A 25,543-nucleotide genomic window follows, 5' to 3' on the forward strand; every position below is an offset into this window, starting at 1 on the left:
AACATACTATCAGACAAATACATTGAAAAAAATACAGCTTCAAATAGCGCATGAACATTTATGCAGTGTGCAGAGAAAAATCAATTGGAATGTAGAACTACAACAATTAGGAAAACCAAAATGTTATCTTCACTGGCTGTAGATGGGTTACTCATATGTAGACCTATAAAATGAATATTCACACAATAGTCTATTATATTGACAACATATTATATTATATTCACATTGAAGCTGTTTTTAACATGATTGGCAGTTGTGATTGAGGACATTAGGTTGTATAGCTTAGCCCCAGACAGGGCTATGGATTTTCTAAACAGTTTCCCAACAGTTTGTTATTATATTTCAATTATAATTATATTTCAAACAATGCATAGCTTGCTTAGATGGCCCAGCAGTGTCAGTAGCAAGCCTAGGTACAGAGGGAATGCTACCATCGTCTTCACCCTGCAAAATGGCAGGATGAGTGCTCCTCAAAATGTCATCATCATCGATGATGTTTTGTTGCAGTAGGCTAGCTGCCGATCACAATACATACATCTCACTTTATATGGGTTTTCCAAATGGAAATGCTCCCACACCACAGATGTATGGTGTCCTGACATTTTATCCTACCCATCAGATTTTCAATGTTGCATCCTTTTTCTCATGATAAACAACAATATTTTATGTATCTGCATTACTGTAAGGGTAGGTTTAGGGTTGGGGTAGGTGTAGACTTTAATAAAAACGCAATCTAATTGGTAGAAAATAATATTTATTACTGGTTTCCTGTAGCTGTATCCCTTCTAGCTACAACCGTGAATATAACACATAATTACTGTATTTGCAGTACTGTAAGGGTAGGATTAGGGTTGTGGTAGGTGTAGACGTTAATAAACCATAACTTTACAGTAGCATCTTTCGTTGTCGAATTGTACTACCAACTTCTTTAGTGGGAGGTAGGAAAATCTGACAGTGTAGGACAAATCGACAGAACATATGGCATCTCTTCTGGGGAGCCTTCATTTTTACTGATCTATCTATCGTATGTGTAGCGTGAGGTTCGATGAGAACCGACGAATGTGGAAGTGCAGAGGAGAGAGCAAAACTACTTTGCTTTTTGAGTACCTCAGATGTAACAAACATATTACATTTACTCTAAATTACTGTACTATTTGACATTACAATCAGGGTTGCCAGGTTTTAATAGCAAAAATTGACAAATTGATACTTAAAACTAGCACAAAACTAGCCCAATTGCTTTTCAGGGGCGATTTCCCGGTAAAAACGGTGTTCCGGGGGAAAAATAAAAATTATTTTGGTGGGGTTCCCATGTTCATAGTTAAATATCACATTATTGGTGTCGCTTCAACCTGTGAACATGAAAAACATCCTGCGGAAAACAGTGTTAAAGTATACTAATTCCACTGGAAAACCACGGACTAGACATGTACCCCAGGTATTTATTCAAAACAGTGGCTAAATTAACAAAAAATAAAGCCTCAATAAGGGTTGACATTTCCCAACACCACAGCAGTAATGACTTCATGAACTACTTTACTTCTAAAATCGATACTAGATACTAGATACTAGATCGATATTAGAGATAAAATTGCAACCATTCAGCCGTCAGCTACAGTATCACATCAGACAGTGCACTATAGACCCCCTGAGGAAAAGTTCCACTCATTCTCTACTATAGGAGAGGAAGAATTGTGTAAACTTGTTAAATCATCTAAACCAAAAACATGTATGTTAGACCCTATACCACCTAAGCTCCTAAAAGAGGTGCTTCCAGAAGTCATAGGTCCTCTTTTGACTATTATTAATTCCTCATTGTCTTTAGGATATGTCCCCAAAACTTTCAAACTGGCTGTTATTAAGCCTCTCATAAACAAACACAACTTGACCCCAAAGAACTAGTTAATTGTAGACCAATCTCGAATCTCCCTTTTCTGTCCAAGATACTAGAAAAGGTGGTATCCTCACAATTATATTCCTTCTTAGAGAAAAATGGTATATGTGAGGATTTCCAGTCAGGATTTAGACCGTATCATAGTACTGAGCCTGCTCTCCTTAGAGTTACAAATGATCTGCTCTTATCATCTGATCGTGGGTGTATCTCTCTATTAGTTTTATTGGATCTTAGTGTTGCGTTTGACAAAATTGACCACAGCATTCTTTTGCATAGACTTGAACACTTTGTTGGCATCAGTGCAAGTGCATTAGCATGGTTTAAATCTTATATGACCGCCATCAGTTCGTAGCAGTGAATAAAGATGTATCATATCGATCACAAGTGCAGTATGGAGTACCTCAAGGCTCAGTACTAGGGCCGCTACTCTTCACGCATTTTAATTGTTACCCTTGGGAGATATCATCAGGAAACATGGTGTTAGCTTTCACTGTTATGCTGATGATACTCAGCTCTATATTTCTTCGCGGCCCGGTGAAACACACCAATTTGAAAAACTAATGGAATGCATAGTCGATATAAAAAATTGGATGACGAGTAATTTCTTACTGCTAAATTCAGAAAAAAACAGAGGTGTTAATTATAGGACCTAAAAACTCTGCTTATAATAACCTAGAACACTGTCTAAGACTTGATGGTTGCTCTGTCAATTCTTCGTCATCAGTTAGGAACCTAGGTGTGCCATTTGATCGCAATCTTTCCTTAGAAAGCCATGTTTCTAGCATTTGTAAAACTGCATTTTTCCATCTCAAAAATATATCTAAATTACGGCCTATGCTCTCAATGTCAAATGCAGAAATGTTAATCCATGCATTTATGACTTCAAGGTTAGATTATTGTAATGCTTTATTGGGTGGTTGTTCTGCACGCTTAGTAAACAAACTACAGCTAGTCCAAAATGCAGCAGCAAGAGTTCTTACTAGAACCAGGAAGTATGACCATATTAGCCCGTCCTGGCATCGCTGCACTGGCTCCCTATCAAACATCGTATAGATTTTAAAATATTGCTTATTACTTATAAAGCCCTGAATGGTTTAGCACCTCAATATTTGAATGAGCTCCTTTTACATTATACTCCTCTACGTCCGCTACGTTCTCAAAACTCAGGCAATTTGATAATACCTAGAATATCAAAATCAACTGCGGGTGGCAGGTCCTTTTCCTATTTGGCGCCTAAACTCTGGAATAACCTACCTAACATTGTTCGGGAGGCAGACACACTCTTGCAGTTTAAATCTAGATTAAAGACCCATCTCTTTAACCTGGCTTACACATAACATACTAATATGCTTTTAATATCCAAATCCGTTAAAGGATTTTTAGGCTGCATTAATAAGGTAAACCGGAACCGGAAACACTACACATAACATGTACCTTCTACATCATTAGAAGAATGGCATCTACGCTAATATTTGTCGGTTTCTCTCTTGTTCCGAGGTCACCGTGGCCACCAGATCCAGTCTGTATCCAGTCCAGAGGGTCACTGCAGTCATTCGGATCCAGTACGTATCCAGACATGATGGTGGATCAGCACCTAGAAAGGACCTCTACTGCCCTGAAAGACAGCGGAGACCAGGACAACTAGAGCCCCAGATACAGATCCCCTGGAAATACCTTGTCTTAGAGGACCACCAGGACAAGACCACAGGAAACATGATTCTTCTGCACAATCTGACTTTGCGGCAGCCTGGAATTGAACTACTGGTTTCATCTGGTCAGAGGAGAACTGGCCCCCCAACTGAGCCTGGTTTCTCCCAAGGTTTTTTTCTCCATTCTGTCACCGATGGAGTTTCGGTTCCTTGCCGCTGTCGCCTCTGGCTTGCTTAGTTGGGGTCACTTCATCTACAGCGATATCATTGACTTGATTGCAAATAAATGCACAGACACTATTTAAACTGAACAGAGATGACGTAACTGAATTCAATGATGAACTGCATTTAACTATCATTTTGCATTATTGACACACTGTTTTCCAAATGAATGTTGTTCAGTGCTTTGACGCAATGTATTTTGTTTAAAGCACTATATAAATAAAGGTTATTGACATGTGTAATGTGTACATTTAAAGGTAAGCCTAAATATAACTAAACAAATTGCACTATAAATGTCAATATATTGTAACGGAAACAGGTCAATTTAGCTCAAAGGGAATCATTTAAGATTTTAAAGGGAATTTGAACAGAATCACTGTTTCACGGATGGTCACTTAGACGCCCTGCGATTCAGTGAACGAGCCGTTTAACATCAAATCTGCGCTGGATACTATCCCAGACAGCAACATAGTGTTGGCCCAGATCCGGCCCACATCTGGCCCATATGAAATCCATGCGGGCCAGATCTGGCACGAAACCTATCAATTAGCACAGTAACAAGATCGGCAGTTTAAGACATTAACTTGTAAGCAGAAAACACAAGATACTTCTCTTTTCAATATGAATAAGGCTTTATTAGATAAGTCTAAGACATATAAACTAATCTAACACATAAACGCACGCACTCACACATTCACACAAGTTGCAGGAAGATCGAAAGTTAGGAAAAAGATGAGTTTAAGAGAATGAAAAAATGGAATCCCAAGTTTACAGCAATACGTTAAATTGCATAGACATGAACAACCATCAATCACATAATTAGCCCTCGCATTGAGTTCCTCAATGGGGTTAAAATTATATTAGATACACCAGCACAACAAATATCTGGGGATACATTGCCTTCGTTTCCTGTGAAAGGGACTCCCGTTGAAAGGGGTATCCCGGTGTCGCTGATTGGCTGGAAGTTCAGTAGTGGCTGAAGTGATGTCTTGGGAAGCCCGTGTTTGTGGGGCGTTGGCGTCGTGTGCACTGGTTGAAGTTGAACGGGCACCCGAGTTCAGGCGTCGGAGACTCGACGTTACAAAACTTAACTCAGAACACGAAACTCTCAAACGGAAAAGAAATAAAGTTTGACGAGACTAGGTTGTGTTCCTTCTCATCGTGGCTAAGTAGCAGCAGGCGTGCAGGCTGAAGCACGCTGCAGCCGCGCTCAAAGAACAATGATGACTAAACAGCATGGCTAGAAGCTACAAGCTAGCAGAAGCATAGCTAGAGACTAAAAGCTAAACCTAGATAGTGAAGCTAAAAGCTAAGAGCAGGCATAACTAATAGCAGAGACTAAAAGCCAGATACTAAAAGCAGACTAAAAGCAGACTAAAAGCAGAGAGCACGCATGACTGATAGCACAAGCAAGGCTAGAACTAAAAGCAAGATTTTATGGTGTCCAAAGGTATTTAAACTTGCCTGTTGGCCACACCTCAAATGTTGTCTTGACCAATCAGATATTGTCTTGGCTCGGGGGGGTATCATAAATCATATGTTTATCTTACCAAGCATGTGGTCCGAATTTTCCTGCTCTGGCAGGGTCTAATTTTGGACATGATTCCTATAACACGAATATGATACATGGGACAAATAAATTATTGTCTGTACTAATTCAAGCAAGAAGATTCGATCACACACATACCAAACACAATTATTGATCGTTAAGCTATGTCATAGTTATTAAAAAAAAACATACACAATAAGTGATTATAACATGATAGTCAAATGTGTGGGTTACACAAATGAATATGGAGTGACGCGATGGACTGATTCATTTATAAGTCTTTTTGAGTTCATTCTGGTCCATATATCTGTACAAAAGAAGTTTCTTTGCCATTCTCATGACAAAGACTTTTCTGTGAAGAGGTTTAAAGCCCTTCCCCCCTTAGGAATTTCAGTCTGGTTCTGCTAGGTAGGGGGAAGTCAATGGAAGTGTTTAACTCATGGGTTTCCATGTGATGTCCAGCGTTGCATTTCAATTATGAACAACAAATTTGACAATCTCTTCTGCAAATTAAAATTGTCAATAATTGTTCTAGTGGTGTTAATGTTGAAAGCTGTTGTGTGCACAAGTTGGTTGGTCATCTTGCTTTGTTCTTGTGGCACTAGAACTGATTTATGACTTCCTGAGGAATTCGGCTCGTGTTCCAAACAGCTTTGATAGACTCTTTAATTTGTCTGGTTCGACTCATTTCTGTTACAATATCACCAAATGTTCGCACAAAAACCCACAACATCAAGATGCGTTGACTTCACTTTTATAGAGATTGTGCGATTGTGTGGTCTGTACCCGACTGTGTCAATCAAACGCTGATTCGGCAGACCATGCCACCTGTCGAAACACTTCTGAAACATTTTGAGGCTTTAGACACCTGACATGGGCGTTTTGAATCACGCTTCGGATAGGTGTTTTGAAACATCTGTCTACCCATTCCCGAGAGTTATGCTGGTCAGCCGAACTTCTGTAGAGCATTCCTTACCAGATGTTCAATGCATTTCTCATTGCAACCATGGACATTCAAGACAGAGGAGTCTAAAGTGACTTTCGTTCTTACGCTACTTACGGGACGGGCAGCCTTGTGGGGAACGGCGGCGTGGGAGAACTGTGACCCATGCTGCCCCTTATTCTACCAGTTAAAACTTACTATCATGCCTCTCTCCCACCAGATCTCTGTCAAAGCTCTAAATGGTCAAGAACTCCCCAGCATCACACTTACTACTGGTCCCATAATCCTCATCACCTCTGGCAATCACACAGACTATTCCATTCCTCCTCCTGGACTCCCCGGTTGCACCCATTGTTTTAGGCCATCCTTGGCTTGTGAAAAATAATCCTTGGGTGGATTGGGGCTCAAACTCCACAAACATGTGGAGTCCTCTCTGGTGTCTGCTTGTTCGTCTGTGTCTGGTTCTGTGTTTCAGGAGAAGGCAGCGGGTCTGTCAAATGTGCACGCTAGTACCTGGACCTGAAGGAGGTGCTCAGTAAGTCTCATGTTGCTTCTCTTCCTCTGCATCGTCCCTATGATTGTGCTATAGACTTACCAGGTAAGTCTCTGTCTAAAGGCAAGCTTTACTATCTTTCTATCTAATCCTGAGAGGGAGGCCATGGAGAAATATATTTCTGATTCTCTAGAAACGGGAGTCATCCGACATTCCTCTTCTCCTGTGAGGGCGGGGTTCTTTTTTTTTTGCTTCAGAGGTTGCTAGAGAATGTGCTTTTTGTCAAGAGGGAGAAATTCGTTTTTCATGCACAGTCTGTTTCTTGTCTAGGTTACATTGTCTCTTCTGAGGGAGTGTGCATGGATCCTGACAAGGTTAAGGCTGTGATAGATTGGCCAAGTCCAGATTCACATAAGGCCCTACAGCGGTTTCTGGGATTCGCCAACTTCTGTCTGCGTTTCATTCGCAACTTCAGCCAACTGTCACCTCTGACCGCCTTGACCTCCCCCAGAACTACATTTAGGTGGTCCAATACAGCTGAGGCTGTATTTACCAACCTAAAGAGCTGCTTTGTTTTGGCTCCCATCTTAGTCGCCCCTGATCCCACATGTCAGTTTGTGGTGGAGGTCGACGTATCAGAGGTGGGGGTAGATGCAGTTCTTTCCCAACGCACTTCCTCTGTTGACAAGATGTATCCATCTATGTATGCATCTATCACCTGCTGAACATAACTATGACATTGGTCATTGGTCAATGGCTAGCATTAGAGGTCAAAGGTCAGGCATACCTTTATGCCTCTCTCCGTTTGAGTGTAGTATAGGTTACCAGCCACCAGTTTTTCCTAGTCTGGAATCTGAAGTCGTGTTCCCCTCCTCTCACGCCTTTGTCCAGAGGTGCCACCGCACATAGACCAGAGCCCATGAGACTCCAGGGGATGGCGCGCACTAATGCTAGCTAAGGCTGATCGCAAAAGGTCAAGGCCTCCCGTATACGTTGTGTGTCAAAAAGTGTGGCTTTCTACCAACAACATTCAACTCTGTTCCGTTTCCAACAAGTTATCTCCCAAATTTATTGACCTGTTCCCTGTCAGGCATACCTTTATGCCTCTCTCCGTTTGTGTGTAGTATAGGTTACCAGCCACCAGTTTTTCCTAGTCTGGAATCTGAAGTCGCGTTCCCATCCTCTCACGCCTTCTTCCATAGGTGCCACCGCACATGGACCAGAGCCCATGAGACTCTAGCAGATGGTGTGCACTAAGGCTAAGGCTGATCGCCACCAGTCTAGGCCTCCCGCATACGTATGTGTCAAAAAGTGAGGCTTTCTACCAACAACATTCCACTCCGTTCCGTTTCCAGCAAGTTAGCTCCCAAATTTATTGGCCCGTTCCCTGTCACCAAGATTATTAGACTGGTGACAGTCTGACTCAAACTTCCTCTGACGTACAGGAGAATTCACTCGCCTTTCAAGAATCAAAAATCAAACCCATGTTTAACTACCATAATCACCATGGGTTTTTCACCTCCTCATTCATCTCAGGATTGCCCGTCTCAGGCATCACGCTCTCCTGCTGTCTGTTTCCGGACCTGATCCCTGGCCGCGAGATATCTGCCCCATATTCATCGTGTGGCTTTCTGTTTATTCTCTTATGTTCTGTGTGAACTTGATTCATTAAACTTCATTGCACTTGCAATTGCTTCCGCTCCTATTTTGCCGTTTCAGTGTGTTCCCTAAATCTAAAGTGTTCCCACACACTATTTTAAGATGAATTTATTTACCATTACATAAAGTCTTCAAGCTAAAAAAATTACATAATAATAATAATAAAATAATAAGAACGCCAACAAAAACAATAGGTGCCTTCGCACCTTCGGTGCTTGGCCCCTAAAAATAAAAACACCTTGTCTATATAATGGACTCACTCAGAATAATACTTGAAGTACATAAAACAGTATATATTGTGTTTTGAACAATGTTAAAATATCAAATTCACCTTAAAAAAACATTTAATCAGCAAATAAAAATTTACAGGTGTGCTCTGATTGGCCAGCTATCCAGTGACATACAGCCAAGTATGGTGACCCATACTCGAATTTGTGCTCTGCATTTAACCCATCCAAAGTGCACACACACAGCAGTGAACACATAACAGTGAACACACATACGGAGCATTGTCCGCATTGTGATTGGCTAGAGTGAGGAACGGCCGGCGGCTAGAGTGAGGAACGGCCGGCGGCTAGATTAAGGAACGGCCTGGGGCTAGATTGAGGAATGCCTGGTGACTTGAGTGAGGAATGGCCAGGGTCTGGAGTGAAGAACTATTTGATGTAAATATGAGACACAATCTCAAACGGGCATTTTGCCCGATATCTTGAATTTCAGGGATATTCTATAGGCTCCATCACACAGTAAGTTGTTGCCCTGCCTCATATTAGTCATCAGTCGACTGTATGAAATGGCAGATGATCCACATAGGTCTGGGGCGGGGCACGTACGTCAAATGCGTTTTAATGCGTTATTTTTCTCCATAATTAATTAATCGAATTAACACATTAAATTACCATGACACGTGTCCTGAGACCTCATCAGCGTCACCCTGGAAACGCACGAGGAACACCTGGAAACCTCATCACCGGCTGATCGGTCACCGCCGCCACTGATACACAAGTGAGTGATCACTCCAGAAGACTTGATGCTAATGCTGTTCTCCGTGTTCCCTTACAGAAAGCCCGTGACCGATCAGCACCCCCACGCACGGACACGCCGCACTTGGGACACCATTACGACCAGCACTTCCTACTCCTGACCACAGAACTCTCACACCCAAATAAACCCACCCTCCGGGGCTTTACTTTACACTCCTTGCTTTCGTGTGATTCTTCACCCCATGACACAGGGGGAGAATGCGGGCAGAAGCGTGAAGAGTCACCATCAGCCGCCCTCACAAAATGACCACCCAAAATGACCACCCATGATGATGTAGAGATGTTCCTGCAGATGTTTGGAAGCGTCGCCATCCGAGAGCATTGGGAACGACTGCTCGCACCCCTCCTGACCGGCGAAGCACAGCGCGTCTACTTCTCCCTCCCACCCGAGGCCAGTGGGAGCTACGTGGAACTGAAGCGGGAAATCCTGGCTCAGGTGGGATTGTCAAAAAAACTACTATAGGGGTCAAAATAGAACTTTAATAAAATATTAAAGTAAATAACTAAATTGTAATTTTATTTTATTATTTACAAATTACAATTGTAACTAAGACAGTCGCCTATGTCTATGATTTTACTAATACAGTTGTCTGATTGATTTTATAGTCTCAAGCATTCAGAAATGACACAAAAGAAAATTTTACTTCAATAAAAACCAAGGATTAGATGTTTTTGTTAAAGAAATAATAGAGGCTAGCGTTTCAATTGCAAAATAGTGGCCAAAAATGAAAGATTAAAAATTTGATGGCATTTTAAAAAGTAGTTGTTTGTTTAGGTCTGTTTTTATTACGACAAAAATATTATCTGAATACTTCATAAATTATATTATTTGAAGCTAATTGAAGTATCGAAGCCATGGTTAATTTAACTTAATGTTATCAAAATCCCAAAAAGTTTATCAGGATTATAAAAGTACCTAAAAGTGATGCACAGGCCTCATCTTGTTTTTTGTTTTTTCTTATCTTGGTGCCAGACTACTGTTGTCCATTCCCAGACATAGTTGTCCATCAATGATCATTTGTCATCCACAAACATGAGATGAGAGCAAGAGCGGGCGCGGATCCGAGAATGGAGCGTCATGTGTGCTTCGCCTGTCTACTGTCTTCACCGTAAAACAAATTTGTTATAATTATTTATAAATGTTCATGTTTACATGTTCATTTACATATACGTATATATATATATATATATATATATATATAACTATATATATATATATATATATATATATATATATATATATATATATATATATATATATATATATATATATATATAGTTATATATATATATAACTATTATAACTATATATATATATATATATATATATATATATATATAGTTTTTTTTTTTTTTTTTTTTTTTTTTTGAGCAACTGGGATGATGCCCCCCGGGAGATGGTGCCCCATGGTTTATATATTGATTAATTATAATTATAATTATGATTAATTTAAGTGACATACTCAAGTTGGAAGTTTAAACTTTACAAACATATACAAGAACTGTTAAGATCAGCTGACTTAACGCACAAATGCATTCATTTTGAAAAACTGTAACTGTTTATATACAGAATAGCTTAGGTGAAATAGGGTAGGCTTGAAGAACATTTTTTTAAATTATATGTACAAAATAATTTGGAATACTCAAAATAACCTTAAAATATGTTTGTTTTTTTAATTATTATTATTATTTAAGTTTTTTTTCCCCTTTGTAAACTGCAGTTATTCATTATTATTATTATTATTATTCATGTAGGCACATGCTTGACCATCAGAAAACAAAAGGTTGTGTTATTTCATGTAAAAAAAATTACTTCTAGAATAGTGATATACTGATATTGGCAAACACAAAATATTTGCCCAATCCTTCAAATTCAGGCCTAGTCGAAGGGACTTTAAACTGTCAACATGCATTGGGTTCATAGGAGAGAAAAATAAAAGTAGATTTATTTGCGGATTGAGGTCCCAGTAGTTTTGGTGGTTTCGCCTTTGCCATTACCACCGAATGAGTCCAATCACACTGAATAGAATGAAAGCTCTAATGTCTAATTAAGAAAATATATTGCGTTTTTCTATATGTAACTTTGTTAAAATATTTATTTGATTGGTTTGATATAATAAGATTAGTGTCTTTTCAAACATGGTAAATTCCCATCATGCCTTTGTGTAGAGCTGTTGTTTGTTTCCATACTGAAGTCCAGTCTTTTAGATGTGCTGAATGTCCACTATGTAATCTTTTGTAAACAAAAGAATCTTACAATTATGAAAAAGAAAATAGCTAAAAAAAAATAATTTACATATGTTGCAACTCTAAATGTTATATTAAATAGTTTTTGTTTTGTTTTTTAATCCAGAAAACAGGAAGTTATTATTATAAAAATATGATCTAAGCAAGAACAACCCTTCTACAGCATTTATTAATCTTAGTTGATGTTAATGTCAACATTTACTAATGCATTACTCAAATCATCCTCTCCTTGAACTGTCACCTTATCGTGGTGGAGAGGTTTGAGTACCCGAATGATCCTGGGAGCTATGTTGTCTGGGGCTATATGCTCCTGGTAGGGTCTCCCAAGGCAAACAGGTCCTTGGTGACGGGCCAGACTAAGAACAGTTCATAAAACCCCTTATGGCAGATTTAAAATCAAGGACCGTGACGTCGCCCGGCATGGCGCAGCCGGGGCCCCACCCTGGAGCCAGGCCCGGGGTTGGGGCCCGTATGCGAGCGCCTGGTGGCCGGGCCTTCCCCCATGGGGTCCGGCCGGGCTTAGCCCGAAGGAGTGACGTGGGGCCGCCCTCCTGTGGGCTCACCACCTGCAGGAGGGAGCGTAAGGGGCCGGTGCATAGAGGATCGGGCGACAGTCGAAGGCGAGACCCCCGACGACCCGATCTCTGGACACGGAATCTGGCTTTAGGGACGTGGAATGTCACCTCGTTGGCGGGGAAGGAGCCTGAGCTTGTGCGGGAGGTCGAGAGGTACCGACTAGAGATAGTCGGGCTCACCTCAACGCACAGCTTGGGCTCTGGAACCACACTTCTTGAGAGAGGCTGGACTCTCTACCACTCTGGAGTTGCCCATGGTGAGAGGCGGAGGGCAGGAGTGGGTTTGCTAATAGCCCCCCAGCTCAGCCGCCATGTGTTGGAGTTTACCCCGGTGAACGAGAGGGTCGCTTCCCTGCGCCTTCGAGTCGGGGATAGGTCTCTCACTGTCGTTTGTGCCTACGGGCCGAACGGCAGTGCGGACTACCCGGCCTTCTTGGAGTCTCTGGGAGGGGTGCTGGAAAGTGCTCCGACTGGAGACTCCGTAGTTCTACTGGGGGACTTCAACGCTCACGTGGGCAGTGACAGTGACACCTGGAGGGGCGTGATTGGGAGGAACGGCCCCCCTGACCTGAATCCGAGCGGTGTTCTGTTATTGGATTTCTGTGCTAACCACGGTTTGTCCATAACGAACACCATGTTCAAGCATAAGGGTGTCCACCAGTGCACGTGGCACCAGGACACCCTTGGCCGGAGGTCGATGATCGACTTTGTGGTCGTGTCATCAGACCTTCGGTCATATGTCTTGGACACTCGGGTGAAGAGAGGGGCGGAGCTGTCAACTGATCACCACCTGGTGGTGAGTTGGATCCGATGGCGGGGGAGGAAGCTGGACAGACTCGGCAGACCCAAACGTACTGTGAGGGTCTGTTGGGAACGTTTGGCCGAGCCCCCTGTCAGAGAGATCTTCAACTCCCACCTCCGGCAGAGCTTCGACCGGATCCCGAGGGAGTCTGGAGATATTGAGTCCGAGTGGACCATGTTCTCCACCTCCATTGTCGCTGCGGCTGCTCGGAGCTGTGGCCGTAAGGTCTCCGGTGCCTGTCGAGGCGGCAATCCCCGAACCCGGTGGTGGACACCGGAAGTAAGGGATGCTGTCAAGCTGAAGAAGGAGTCCTATCGGGCCTGGATGGCTTGTGGGACTCCGGAGGCAGCTGACGGGTACCGGCAGGCCAAGCGGACTGCAGCCCGGGTAGTCGTGGAGGCAAAAACTCGGGCCTGGGAGGAGTTCGGTGAGGCCATGGAGAAGGACTATCGGTTGGCCTCGAAGAGATTCTGGCAAACTGTTCGACGCCTCAGGAGGGGGAAGCAGTGCCCTACCAACACTGTTTACAGTAGAGATGGGCACCTGTTGACCTCAACTGGGGATATCATCGGGCGGTGGAAGGAATACTTCGAGGATCTTCTCAATCCCACCGACTTGTGTTCCGTTGAGGAAGCAGTGGCTGGGGACTCGGAGGGGCACTCGTCCATCACCCGGGCTGAAGTCATCGAGGTAGTTAAAAAGCTCCTCGGTGGCAAGGCACCGGGGGTGGACGAGATCCGCCCCGAGTACCTCAAGTCTCTGGATGTTGTGGGGCTGTCTTGGCTGGCACGCCTCTGCAACATCGCATGGCGGTTGGGGACAGTACCTCTGGACTGGCAGACCGGGGTGGTGGTCCCTCTTTTCAAGAAGGGGGACCGGAGAGTGTGTTCCAACTATAGGGGGATCACACTTCTCAGCCTCCCTGGAAAAGTCTATGCCAGGGTACTGGAGAGGAGAATTCGGCCGATAGTGGAACCTCGGATCCAGGAGGAACAGTGTGGTTTTCGTCCCGGTCGTGGAACACTGGACCAGCTCTATACCCTTTCCAGGGTGCTGGAGGGTTCATGGGAGTTTGCCCAACCAGTCCACATGTGTTTTGTGGACTTGGAGAAGGCATTCGACCGTGTTCCTCGCGACATCCTGTGGAGGGTGCTCCGGGAGTATGGGGTCGGCGGCTCCCTACTTAGGGCTGTTCGGTCCCTGTACGACCGGAGCAAGAGCTTGGTTCGCATTGCCGGCAGTAAGTCAGACCTGTTCCCGGTGCATGTTGGACTCCGGCAGGGCTGCCCTTTGTCACCGGTTCTGTTCATAATTTTTATGGACAGAATTTCTAGGCGCAGCCAAGGGCCGGAGAGTGTCCGGTTTGGGGACCATACGATTTCGTCGCTGCTTTTTGCGGATGATGTTGTCGTGTTGGCATCCTCAGACCAGGACCTTCAGTGTGCATTGGGACGGTTTGCAGCCGAGTGTGAATCGGCTGGGATGAGAATCAGCACCTCCAAGTCCGAGGCCATGGTTCTCAGTCGGAAAAGGGTGGATTGCCCACTTCAGGTTGGTGGAGAGTTCCTGCCTCAAGTGGAGGAGTTCAGGTATCTTGGAGTCTTGTTCACGAGTGAGGGAAGGATGGAACGTGAGATTGACAGACGGATCGGTGCAGCTTCTGCAGTAATGCGGTCGCTGTACCGGTCTGTCGTGGTGAAGAAGGAGCTGAGCTGTAAGGCAAAGCTCTCGATTTACCGGTCAATCTACGTTCCTACTCTCACCTATGGTCATGAGCTGTGGGTCATGACCGAAAGGACAAGATCCCGGATACAGGCGGCCGAAATGAGCTTTCTCCGTCGGGTGGCTGGGCGCTCCCTTAGAGATAGGGTGAGAAGCTCGGTCACTCGGGAGGAGCTCAGAGTAGAGCCGTTGCTCCTCCACATCGAGAGGAGCCAGCTGAGGTGGCTCGGGCATCTATTTCGGATGCCTCCTGGACGCCTTCCCAGGGAGGTGTTCCAGGCACGTCTCACCGGGAGGAGGCCCCGGGGAAGACCTAGGACACGCTGGAGGGACTATGTCTCCCGGCTGGCCTGGGAACGCCTCGGGGTCCCCCCGGAAGAGCTGGAGGAAGTGGCTAGGGAGAGGGAAGTCTGGGCGTCTCTGCTTAGACTGTTGCCCCCGCGACCCGGCCCCGGATAAGCGGAAGATGATGGATGGATGGATGGATGGATACTCAAATCATACGTTGGGGTTGTTAACATTAGTTAATGCACTCTGAATAAGCATGAACTAACAAAATAAGTATTTTAATTAACTAACATTAATAAAGATGAATAAATACAGTAATAAATGTATTGTTCATTTTTTGTTCATGTTAATTAATGAATTAACTAACATTGACTAATGGACCATTATTCTAAAGTGTTACTTAATTTTCTATCTTAATTCACAATTAAAACTCCAAAGCCACTTTAAAAACCATTACAGCTGCCCATACTATAGATAGTGTTGATATTGAGCCAAAGTTGCATGCAATTGACAGCAGTCATAAAAAAATATATATAAAAAATATAATAATGTAATGTACCTTAATGTAAGTCTACGTCTCAGTGATTCTTTGTACACTGAGAACAGAAGAGGGCCAGTACTGATCCCTGAGTTACACCAGCAGTTATTTGATGTATTTTGATGACTCCTTTCCCACTTACCCTGAAAGATTTACAAAAGCAGAGTACTAACAGAGTAGATGTCTTCATATCTTTAAAAAACAAACAATGCATTGGGTGTACTGGAATGTTGCTGAGCTGTTGTTTGCTTTGACATCAAAGTCCCTAAAACTTAGCTCATTGATAAGATGTTGTACATTTCTACTTAGCACGTAGAGAATAATGTGCAGCATAATCTGTTAAAAAAAAAACACTACACTTAGCTATATGCTATTTTTGTAAAGTTTCTTTAATATAATTGCAATGCAATAAGAAAGGTATGTTTGCAACATTGTTTTTAATCTTATTCTGCTGTTAAAATGTTGCAATAATCATTACCATAGCACAAAAAGAAATTAGTACCTAATAATGATAATAATAATAATAATAATAATAATAATAATATACATTTTTCAAAATCATTTGACAAATAAATCATTAACATTTTGCTCCACCCTCCTCTGTTCACTTAAATACAGGCTTTGTGATTTTGGTTTCATATAATCAAATCACTGTCGGCGTAAACATGGTAAGCTTCTCTTATTGTTTCTGTTTAGTTTAATTGAATTTGATTTTAGGACCATTAATAGTTTATTTTCACAGTCAATTGCAGGATTCATTAAATATGTGTCAATTGCATGTAATATTTTATACTTGTTAAGCATCAATGATAATTACATTTTGCAATACAAACAATAAACATTAATAATTAATAATAAACAATACAATAACTGTAACACTACTGAGCACATGTATAGATTATTAACACTGGATCAATGTGTTTGTTGACTGTGAAGAGGTCAGTTGTGCTTGGTTTGCTTCTGTGTGCTGTCTTTCCTCTGATCAATGCTGGTTGCTTCAGTGTGCAACACGAAACAACAGGTATAAATTGTCCTTCACTTTTATTGCATTACTAAAAAGTGTCACATTATCAAGTTTTTTTTTTTTTTCTGGATTCTTTCTCTGATATTTAATAGCTAAGTTTTGCCAGGACAAGACAGATAAGACATGGCATCCTACTGGATCTGTTTGGAGAAACAGTAAATGTTTTGACTGTAATTGTTTTGCTGATTCCATGAGGTGCTGTGATGCGTAAGTACAACATTTTTAACTGTGTAGTGATATTGATTTCTAAAATAAATACAACACAACTGTTACAAAAGTTACAATGGAAATAAGTATGAATACTTTTTGGAGCATTTTAAAGAAATGTGAAGTGTATATTTTATATTAAATAAAAATACATTTAATTTCATTTAAAAGGCACTTAAAGGGTTAGTTCACCCAAAAATGAAAATTAGCCCATATATTACTCACCCTCGAGTCATCCTAGGTGTATATGACTTTATTCCTTCGGATGAATCTAGTGAGAGTTATATTAAAAATTGTCTTTGGTCTTTCAAGCTTTTTAATGGCACCCAGCAGCCATTCCAGTGCATCAGTCCTAAAGAAGTGACAATTGTGAAGTTAACAAATGTTGGGTTTTTTTTTACGAGACTCACCAGCGTATGAGAAATGCCAACCTCATAAGTCATCAGCCCGGAGATGCTTCCATGTACAACTGTTTGTGCAATCTACATTAAAGCTGCGGTAGGTAACTTTTGATGCTCTAGCGGTTAATAAACAGAACTACTTGCGTCTTGCGGAAGAACATTGTAGCCGGAACTACTTCTCTCTGTTTATGTCTATGAAGAATCACAAAGGTACTGTGTTACTCCGCCGCGGTACCCCCGAAGCAATCTAAAATAGTCTGAATATAAACACTTATTATAGGTGTATCCTAGTGATTCAGGACAAGCTAAAAACATGGTTTGGAAAATGGATTCATGGTGTACTCGCTTATTATATACATTTTTCTACATTTTGAACACAAACAAAGTTACGGGCCGCAGCTCTGATTGGTTGTTTTTTACCAGGAGCGATGGAGTTTCTGCAAATGGCAATAGGACCACTGGGAGGAGCCAGAGGAGCTTGATTTTTTCACAGATTATCTGTCTCATATTCTACTGTCAGGACATAATGACAGGTTTAACAAATATGTAAAAAATATATTTTTACAAAAGTTACGTACTGCAGCTGATGATGTTTACATTTTGAATATGAATACATTTCTTTAAAAAAAATTTGATTCGCTACAGAAGGCCTTTGTTCACCCCCCGGGGCTGTGTGAGACACTTTTAATTATGGATGGGTGCTTTTTATTTCACTTCTTTTGGACTGATGCACTGCAACAACCGCTGAGGGCCATTAACCCTCTCAAGGCAGGCGTTGCAGATTTGCAACAGTAAAGTAACTAAAAACCTTATTACTCCAGATACATATTTTATGAATCTGGAGTACTAAAAACTTTACTATAGGTTACTAAATTTACTAAGTTACTAAAACTTAATTTGAGCCTGAGAGGGTTAAGCAGCTTTTTAAACAGTTTTTAATTTAACTACGACTGGATTCATCTGAAAGAAGAAAATCTAAGATGCCTTGAGGGAAAGTTATTTATGGGCTAATTTTCATTTTTGGGTGAACTAGCCCTTTAATTGAAAATGTTTTAAGACCAAAGGCTAATGAAAAGAGTAAGTTAACTCTTCAAATTTCATTGTAATTACCGTACAACTCTGGAAAAAAATTGAGACCACAGTAAAAGTTTCTCTGTTTTTTTTTTTCATGTATTATTTATAGGTATGTGTCTGAGTTAAATAAACATTTTTGTTTTATTCTATAAACTGCTGATGAGATTTCTCCCAAAATTCCAAATAAACATTGTCATTCAGAATATTTATTTGCAGAAAAAATGATTTCAGACCTCAGATAATTCAAAGAAAACAAGTTCACATTCATTTTTTAAACAACATAATACTAATGTTTTAACTTAGGAAGAGTTAAGAAATCCATATTTGGTATAATAACCCTGATTTTTGTAACAGCCTTCCCGAGTCTTGGCATACTCTCCGAAAGTATTACTGGTGTCTGAATTTATGCCACTCCTGGCGCAACAATTCGAGCAGTTCGGCTTGTTTGATGGCTTGAGGACATCCATCTTCCTCTTGATAAAATTGGGTGATTTGTAGGCATCTCCAGGTCTCCCTCTAATTGTTAGATGACCAGGTGTTGGGCAAAACATTGCTTCTCATTGATGAAGGGATTTTTAGCTTGTTTTGTGCTGACCCCGGGAGCTTGTTTCGAACCCCCCTCACCATGTACTTCAACCCAGCTGGCGTTTGCCATTCTTATTATTCTTTTTCTCTTTCAAAACCTTTATTTTCTACACTTTTGGATTGGTCAATAGTTATTATTTGATTCCATATTACTTTTGATGTACTGCTAGCAATGTTTTTGCCATCCAGCTGGTCCTGTCGCAAGAGAATATAGTAACGAGCAGAGCAATAGTTTTTTATACTTGTTTTTATTAAATGAGATTTGGTTCATAAAGCAGAATGAGGTATGCATGTGCTGGAATTCAACAGACCGGCAGTGGAATGGATGCCATACTGTACACATATAGATGCCAATTAAAGGAAAATTTAGAGTGGTCTCTTGTAGCCCTGTCCACACGAATGCAGGTATTTTCAAAACCTCAATTTTTTCTATGCAGTTTGGCCATTGGTCCACATGCAATTACATGCAAATGCAGCACCAAGTCACTTAAACCGAACACTTTGAAAACTCCTGTCAGGGAGAAGATTTTCAAAAACTCTTCTCTGTTATCTCCACCTAGGTTTCTAATTAGTCAACTTGGCTTTACAGTTTAGATTATATCGCCACTAGTTGGGTTGGCATGTTCTTGGCAGTGCTTCATAGCATGCTTTTGCGTTTTCATGTGGATGGAGATTTTGTTTTATATGAAAGATGGAAAAAAACCTGTGAACGTGTGGACATGCCCTTATTTTTTTCCAGAGGTGTGCATTTTGTGACAGAATATCAGACTTATAAAAAACATAATAATTAATTTTGTTTTGTTTTATTCCTGTAGAATGCAGAGGCCTGTTAATTATTCTGACAAGTGCCAAGTGGAGTATGATTACACTACATGCACATTTGAGGTGTTTGAGAAAGTTCCCTGTTCTCACACGGGCGGTGTTCTCGGTAAATGACAGCCATGAACAAAGAAAATAAAGCCATCTTTGTATTATCTGCTGATGTAAAGGATATTAATTTGTTTAATATGTTTAATTTGAATAACATTATACATGGGATCATGTCAAAATAAACCCAACATTGGACAGGCATTTGGGCAATGTTGTTAACTGCATTTCAGGGGTGTAACCACCTTAGACTTTTCAAGAAATCATTTAAATTGAATAATATAAATTGATGTAAATTTTAATTAAAAGTTTAGAATTTGTTTACACTTATTTTGTACAGTTGTGTTTATACAATTAAAACAGGATCAATACAGTTTGTTGGCTTTTTTTCATCAGCACAGACCCTATCTTGTCATTTCTTTAACTCCAGATGTCATGTCTGAATGGAAAGTTAGGTGATTTGGTTCAAAAACATTTTTTTTGTTATGCTGTTTGAAAGTCTCTTCGCATCCCGCAATCATTGGTCCTCATGTACAGTATTGTTCAAGATAATAGCAGTACAATGTGACTAACCAGAATAATCAAGGTTTTTCGTATATTTTTTTATTGCTACGTGGCAAACAAGTTACCAGTAGGTTCAGTAGATTCTCAGAAAACAAATGAGACCCAGCATTCATGATATTCACGCTCTTAAGGCTGTGCAATTGGGCAATTAGTTGAATTAGTTGAAAGGGGTGTGTTCAAAAAAATAGCAGTGTGGCATTCAATCACTGAGGTCATCAATTTTGTGAAGAAACAGGTGTGAATCAGGTGGCCCCTATTTAAGGATGAAGCCAACACTTGTTGAACATGCATTTGAAAGCTGAGGAAAATGGGTCGTTCAAGACATTGTTCAGAAGAACAGCGTACTTTGATTAAAAAGTTGATTAGAGAGGGGAAAACCTATAAAGAGGTGCAAAAAATGATAGGCTGTTCAGCTAAAATGATCTCCAATGCCTTAAAATGGAGAGCAAAACCAGAGAGACGTGGAAGAAAACGGAAGACAACCATCAAAATGGATAGAAGAATAACCAGAATGGCAAAGGCTCAGCCAATGATCACCTCCAGGATGATCAAAGACAGTCTGGAGTTACCTGGAAGTACTGTGACAGTTAGAAGACGTCTGTGTGAAGCTAATCTATTTTCAAGAATCCCCCGCAAAGTCCCTCTGTTAAAAAAAAGGCATGTGCAGAAGAGGTTACAATTTGCCAAAGAACACATCAACTGGCCTAAAGAGAAATGGAGGAACATTTTGTGGACTGATGAGAGTAAAATTGTTCTTTTTGGGTCCAAGGGCCACAGGCAGTTTGTGAGACGACCCCCAAACTCTGAATTCAAGCCACAGTACACAGTGAAGACAGTGAAGCATGGAGGTGCAAGCATCATGATATGGGCATGTTTCTCCTACTATGGTGTTGGGCCTATTTATCGCATACCAGGGATCATGGATCAGTTTGCATATGTTAAAATACTTGAAGAGGTCATGTTGCCCTATGCTGAAGAGGACATGCCCCAAAATGACCCAAAACACACTAGTAAACGGGCAAAGTCTTGGTTCCAAACCAACAAAATTAATGTTATGGAGTGGCCAGCCCAATCTCCAGACCTTAATCCAATTGAGAACTTGTGGGGTGATATCAAAAATGCTGTTTCTGAAACAAAACCAAGAAATGTGAATGAATTGTGGAATGTTGTTAAAGAATCATGGAGTGGAATAACAGCTGAGAGGTGCCACAAGTTGGTTGACTCCATGCCACCCAGATGTCAAGCAGTTTTAAAAAACTGTGGTCATACAACTAAATATTAGTTTAGTGATTCACAGGATTGCTAAATCCCAGAAAAAAAAAAATGTTTGTACAAAATAGTTTTGAGTTTGTACAGTCAAAGGTAGACACTGCTATTTTTTTGAACACACCCCTTTCAACTAATTGCCCAATTGCACAGCCTTAAGAGCGTGCATATCATGAATGCTGGGTCTTGTTTGTTTTCTGACAATCTACTGAACCTACTGGTAACTTGTTTGCCACGTAGCAATAAAAAATATACTAAAAACCTTGATTATTCTGGTTAGACACATTGTACTGCTATTATTTTGAACAATACTGTATTTATTTTTATTTATATTATCTGTGGTGTAGCACCATAATATGTTAGATAATGAAAGTAGTAAACACTAAATTTTGATTCACATTGATTCAGTGAAGTCATCTTCCAGCTCATTTCAGTTAAAATGGTGTCTATGTATATCAGGTCAACAATATTGAAAGAAAATAAGTGTCCCCAACTTAGCAAGGGTAAGGATAAGGGTAAACTTTATTTGTCTCCGAAGGGAAATTTGTCTTGGGCAAAGTGCTACAGTGTTGTTCTCTGAACAGACGACAATAATAATAATAATAATATAAAATACAATGTATGAGTCTGATATATAAAATACATATAATGCAAAACATAAGGTTCTAATATGTTAAATGAGCATTATTTTTGGTGGAATTCAGCATTTTTATCGAGGCAGGAACAAATGAAAGCTTCAGTCTAGTAGTTTTACACATTGGGATTCTTAGTCTGTTTCCCGATGGCAGTGTCTGGTATTCGCCAAAAAGAGGATGTTTGGCATCAGTACTGATACTTATTGCTCTCCTCATTGTTGCTTGTTCATATGGAGTCTGTATGGGCTCATATTGTTTTATTCCTAAGATTCTCCTAGCTGTTTTGTGGATATGAGCCAATTTGTTTTTAATTTGAACAGACAAGTTTCCGAACCAGACTGTAATTCTGTAGCGAATAAGACTTTCAAGCGTGGCCTGGTAAAAAACACGCAAGATATAAATAGGGACTCCAGGTGAGTGCTGAAGCTGTTCATGTGCACATTCAGCGATCCACGTGGCAGCTTTAACTGCGTTGCCTCTAGGTAGAATGTACACTGCACATATGATGACACAACCAAACTCTCTCAGCAAATAGTGAGGTCTGAGTGACACACAGAGCAGTTCAATATCAGGGGTGCATACCTTGTCTCTAACTGTGTATTGTTTACACCATCTATCACATATATACATACAAACTCCGCTCTTTTTACCTGATGACCTAAGCAAGCCAAAGGCAACAGTGGCAAGGAACCAAAATTTCATCTGTAGTCATCTGTAGATCCTTCTGGATGGATCTGGGTGACTGCAGTGAATATCTGATCTGGATACAGACTGAATCTATGTGGCTGCAATGACCTCGGAATACGAATGAATCAGAATAATATTAGTGAAGATGTCATTCTTCTTTATGTAGCCTAACAATTCTTTATCCCTTTGAGAGGTAACATCCAACATATGGGATTTTTATTTCCATGCCCCTGTGAGATTGCAGCAGACGTGAAGGACTATAATGTGATAAGAGCTCTCTCAAGTACTGAGGAGCTAAACCATTCATGGCTTTATAAGTAATAAGCAAGATTTTAAATGTATACAACGTTTAAAGGGGGGGTGAAATGCTATTTCATGCATACTGAGTTTTTTTTTTTTACACATTTCTTTTACACATTCGTATTTTTTTTACATTTCTGTTCCAAAAAACCCTCTTCCGGTTTGTCACAAGTTTCGGAAAGTTTTTTTCGAGTATGGGTCTGTGTGACGTTAAATGGAGCGGAATTTCCTTATATGGGTCCTGAGGCACTTCTACCGGAAGAGCGCGCGCTCCCGTATAGCAGAGCAATGAGAGGCTGAGCACATTCACTGATCAGAGCGAAAGCGTCGTGAAATGTGTGTTTTTTGTTGCCAGGGCAAGACAACCCTGCACAGATTACCAAAAAAAAAAACAGCATTAAGGGACCAGTGGACGGAGTTTATTTTTACAGAGCATCAACGGAGTTGTGCAAGTGTTTTTGTTTGTTCCCTGCATTTCGAAGATGCTTGTTTTACAAACAAGGCCCAGTTTGACGACGGATTTGCACATCGTTTATTTCTTAAGCATAATGCAGTCCCAACGAAAAAGGGTCACGATCGTGTGTTGGAACCGCATGCGGTGAGTAAAACTGCTTCAAATATCTCTGTGTTGTTAACTTAGCTATCGGTGCGTAAGCACATCAAGTAAACAACATGCGATGTTGTCATCAAACTGCACTTTCCACATGTAAAGCTTAAAAAAAAAAAAAGATGACATAAAGTGGAACTTAGTCATTTTCCAAAACCGCTAAGCAAATATATACAGTTTCAGTACATACCACATAGAGAAGCCTTTGCTGATGCTGCTCTTGTTAAATTTCAGCCTCTGGATCTGTGTCACGGCTTCCACATGCTCTCAATGCAAAAGCCTACTCGCGCTCGTGATTCTTTAGCTCCGCCCACACGTCACGCCTCTAGGCGCTCGTGTTTTTCCGGGAAAAATCGGTACAGACTATCTTTCTCTTATAAATATAATAAAAATAAAGACTTTTTGGAGTTATGAAGGATGCAGTACTACTCTATAGGTACTCAAGATTAACAGGATATTGAGTGAAAACGAGCATTTCACCCCCCCTTTAATATGGAGCCATTGCATTGTCAACAGAACCAGGCTAATATGTTCATAATTCCTATTTTTAGGAAGAACTCTAGCTGCTGCATTTTGGAAAAAGCTTTTGTTTATTAAACATCCAGGGCAGCCTACCAATAATGCAATACTCTAACCTTGAGGTCATGAATGCATAAATTAGCATTCCTGTATTTGACACTGAGAGCATAGGTCGTAATTTAGATATATTTTTAAGGTGAAAAAATTAGGTTTTACAAATGCTAGAAACATGACTTTAGGAAAGATTGCTATCAAATAGCACAACTAGGTCCCTAACTGATGATGAAGTATTGAGAGAGCAGCCATCAAGTGTTAGACAGTCTGCCATGCAAAGGCAAAAGACTGTAACTTCGATTTTGGTCAAAAATTTGTTATTGATATTTGTGGGACATTCAAGACATCCTTTGTCATGTATATAAGTATCTTGACTCTATTTCATAGTTTTTTTTTTTTTTATAAATATATCTTAACTGTAACTTCAAAAAGCCCATGAGAAACCAAGGCAGGACACTTTATAACAGTTAAGACTCTTTCACTTTGTTTGGAATGCTCAAAATTAGTTATGGTGTTCTACCTTTGTTTAGTCGTGCGTCAACATTAAGATATTTTGCCAGCTTGGTGTTATACATTGTTCTGCCTTTGTTTTACTGACTATTAAAGACTGTCACGTTTTAATTACGGTATAACTTGTATAACTTCATACATCTGATCTGTCACTGAAGCACTTTATTAGACAAACAAAGATAGGTCGCGATTTACCAAACAGCTCCAAATAACAAAGCACTTTAAAAACTAGATACCTTGACAGCAATACATAATGATGAATAATCTAAAGATTTTATTAATCTTAATTAAAAAGATTTGATTATTATTATTATTATTATTATTATTATTATTATTATTATTATTATTATTTCCTTTTTGTAATACAGATTATTTAACAAGCTGTCACTTCTAGATGGACGCATGTGGACTAGCATGCCATAGCATGTAGCAATCATTCATAAAGCACCATTACTTCAAACTTATCATACTTGAAATCAGGCCTCTGAGAAATACTTAAAAACTTGTAGCAACACCTCCCTCTTAACCTTTAACTTTTTTGTCTCATTCAGGGAACCATGGTTACATTCTTAACACAAAACATTTTCATTACTCTTTAAAAACTGTAACGATTGAACAC

The 25,543-nt window shown here is 40.5% G+C and overlaps 1 protein-coding gene across 1 annotated transcript; it reads left to right on the forward strand.

Annotated features, from left to right (window-relative positions):
* The first annotated feature begins 16,249 nt into the window (after positions 1-16,249).
* Positions 16,250-20,156, forward strand: LOC113039699 (beta-microseminoprotein-like). The gene is made up of 4 exons (XM_026197720.1): positions 16,250-16,292; positions 16,561-16,645; positions 16,741-16,855; positions 19,731-20,156. Exons 1-4 carry the CDS (start codon positions 16,290-16,292, stop codon positions 19,849-19,851), a joined length of 324 nt encoding a protein of 107 aa, XP_026053505.1. The 5' UTR covers positions 16,250-16,289; the 3' UTR covers positions 19,852-20,156.
* Positions 20,157-25,543: the final 5,387 nt, after the last annotated feature.

Source organism: Carassius auratus, chromosome 22, assembly GCF_003368295.1.
Source record: "Carassius auratus strain Wakin chromosome 22, ASM336829v1, whole genome shotgun sequence".
In the NCBI taxonomy this organism is placed as follows: Eukaryota; Metazoa; Chordata; class Actinopteri; order Cypriniformes; family Cyprinidae; genus Carassius; species Carassius auratus.

Bases quoted from the DNA above. Each gene is read 5' to 3' on its own strand.
- LOC113039699 (XM_026197720.1), top strand. The intron at 16,646-16,740 runs GTATAAATTGTC...GATATTTAATAG, and splicing joins TGTGCAACACGAAACAACAG to CTAAGTTTTGCCAGGACAAG. The intron at 16,856-19,730 runs GTAAGTACAACA...TTATTCCTGTAG, and splicing joins TCCATGAGGTGCTGTGATGC to AATGCAGAGGCCTGTTAATT.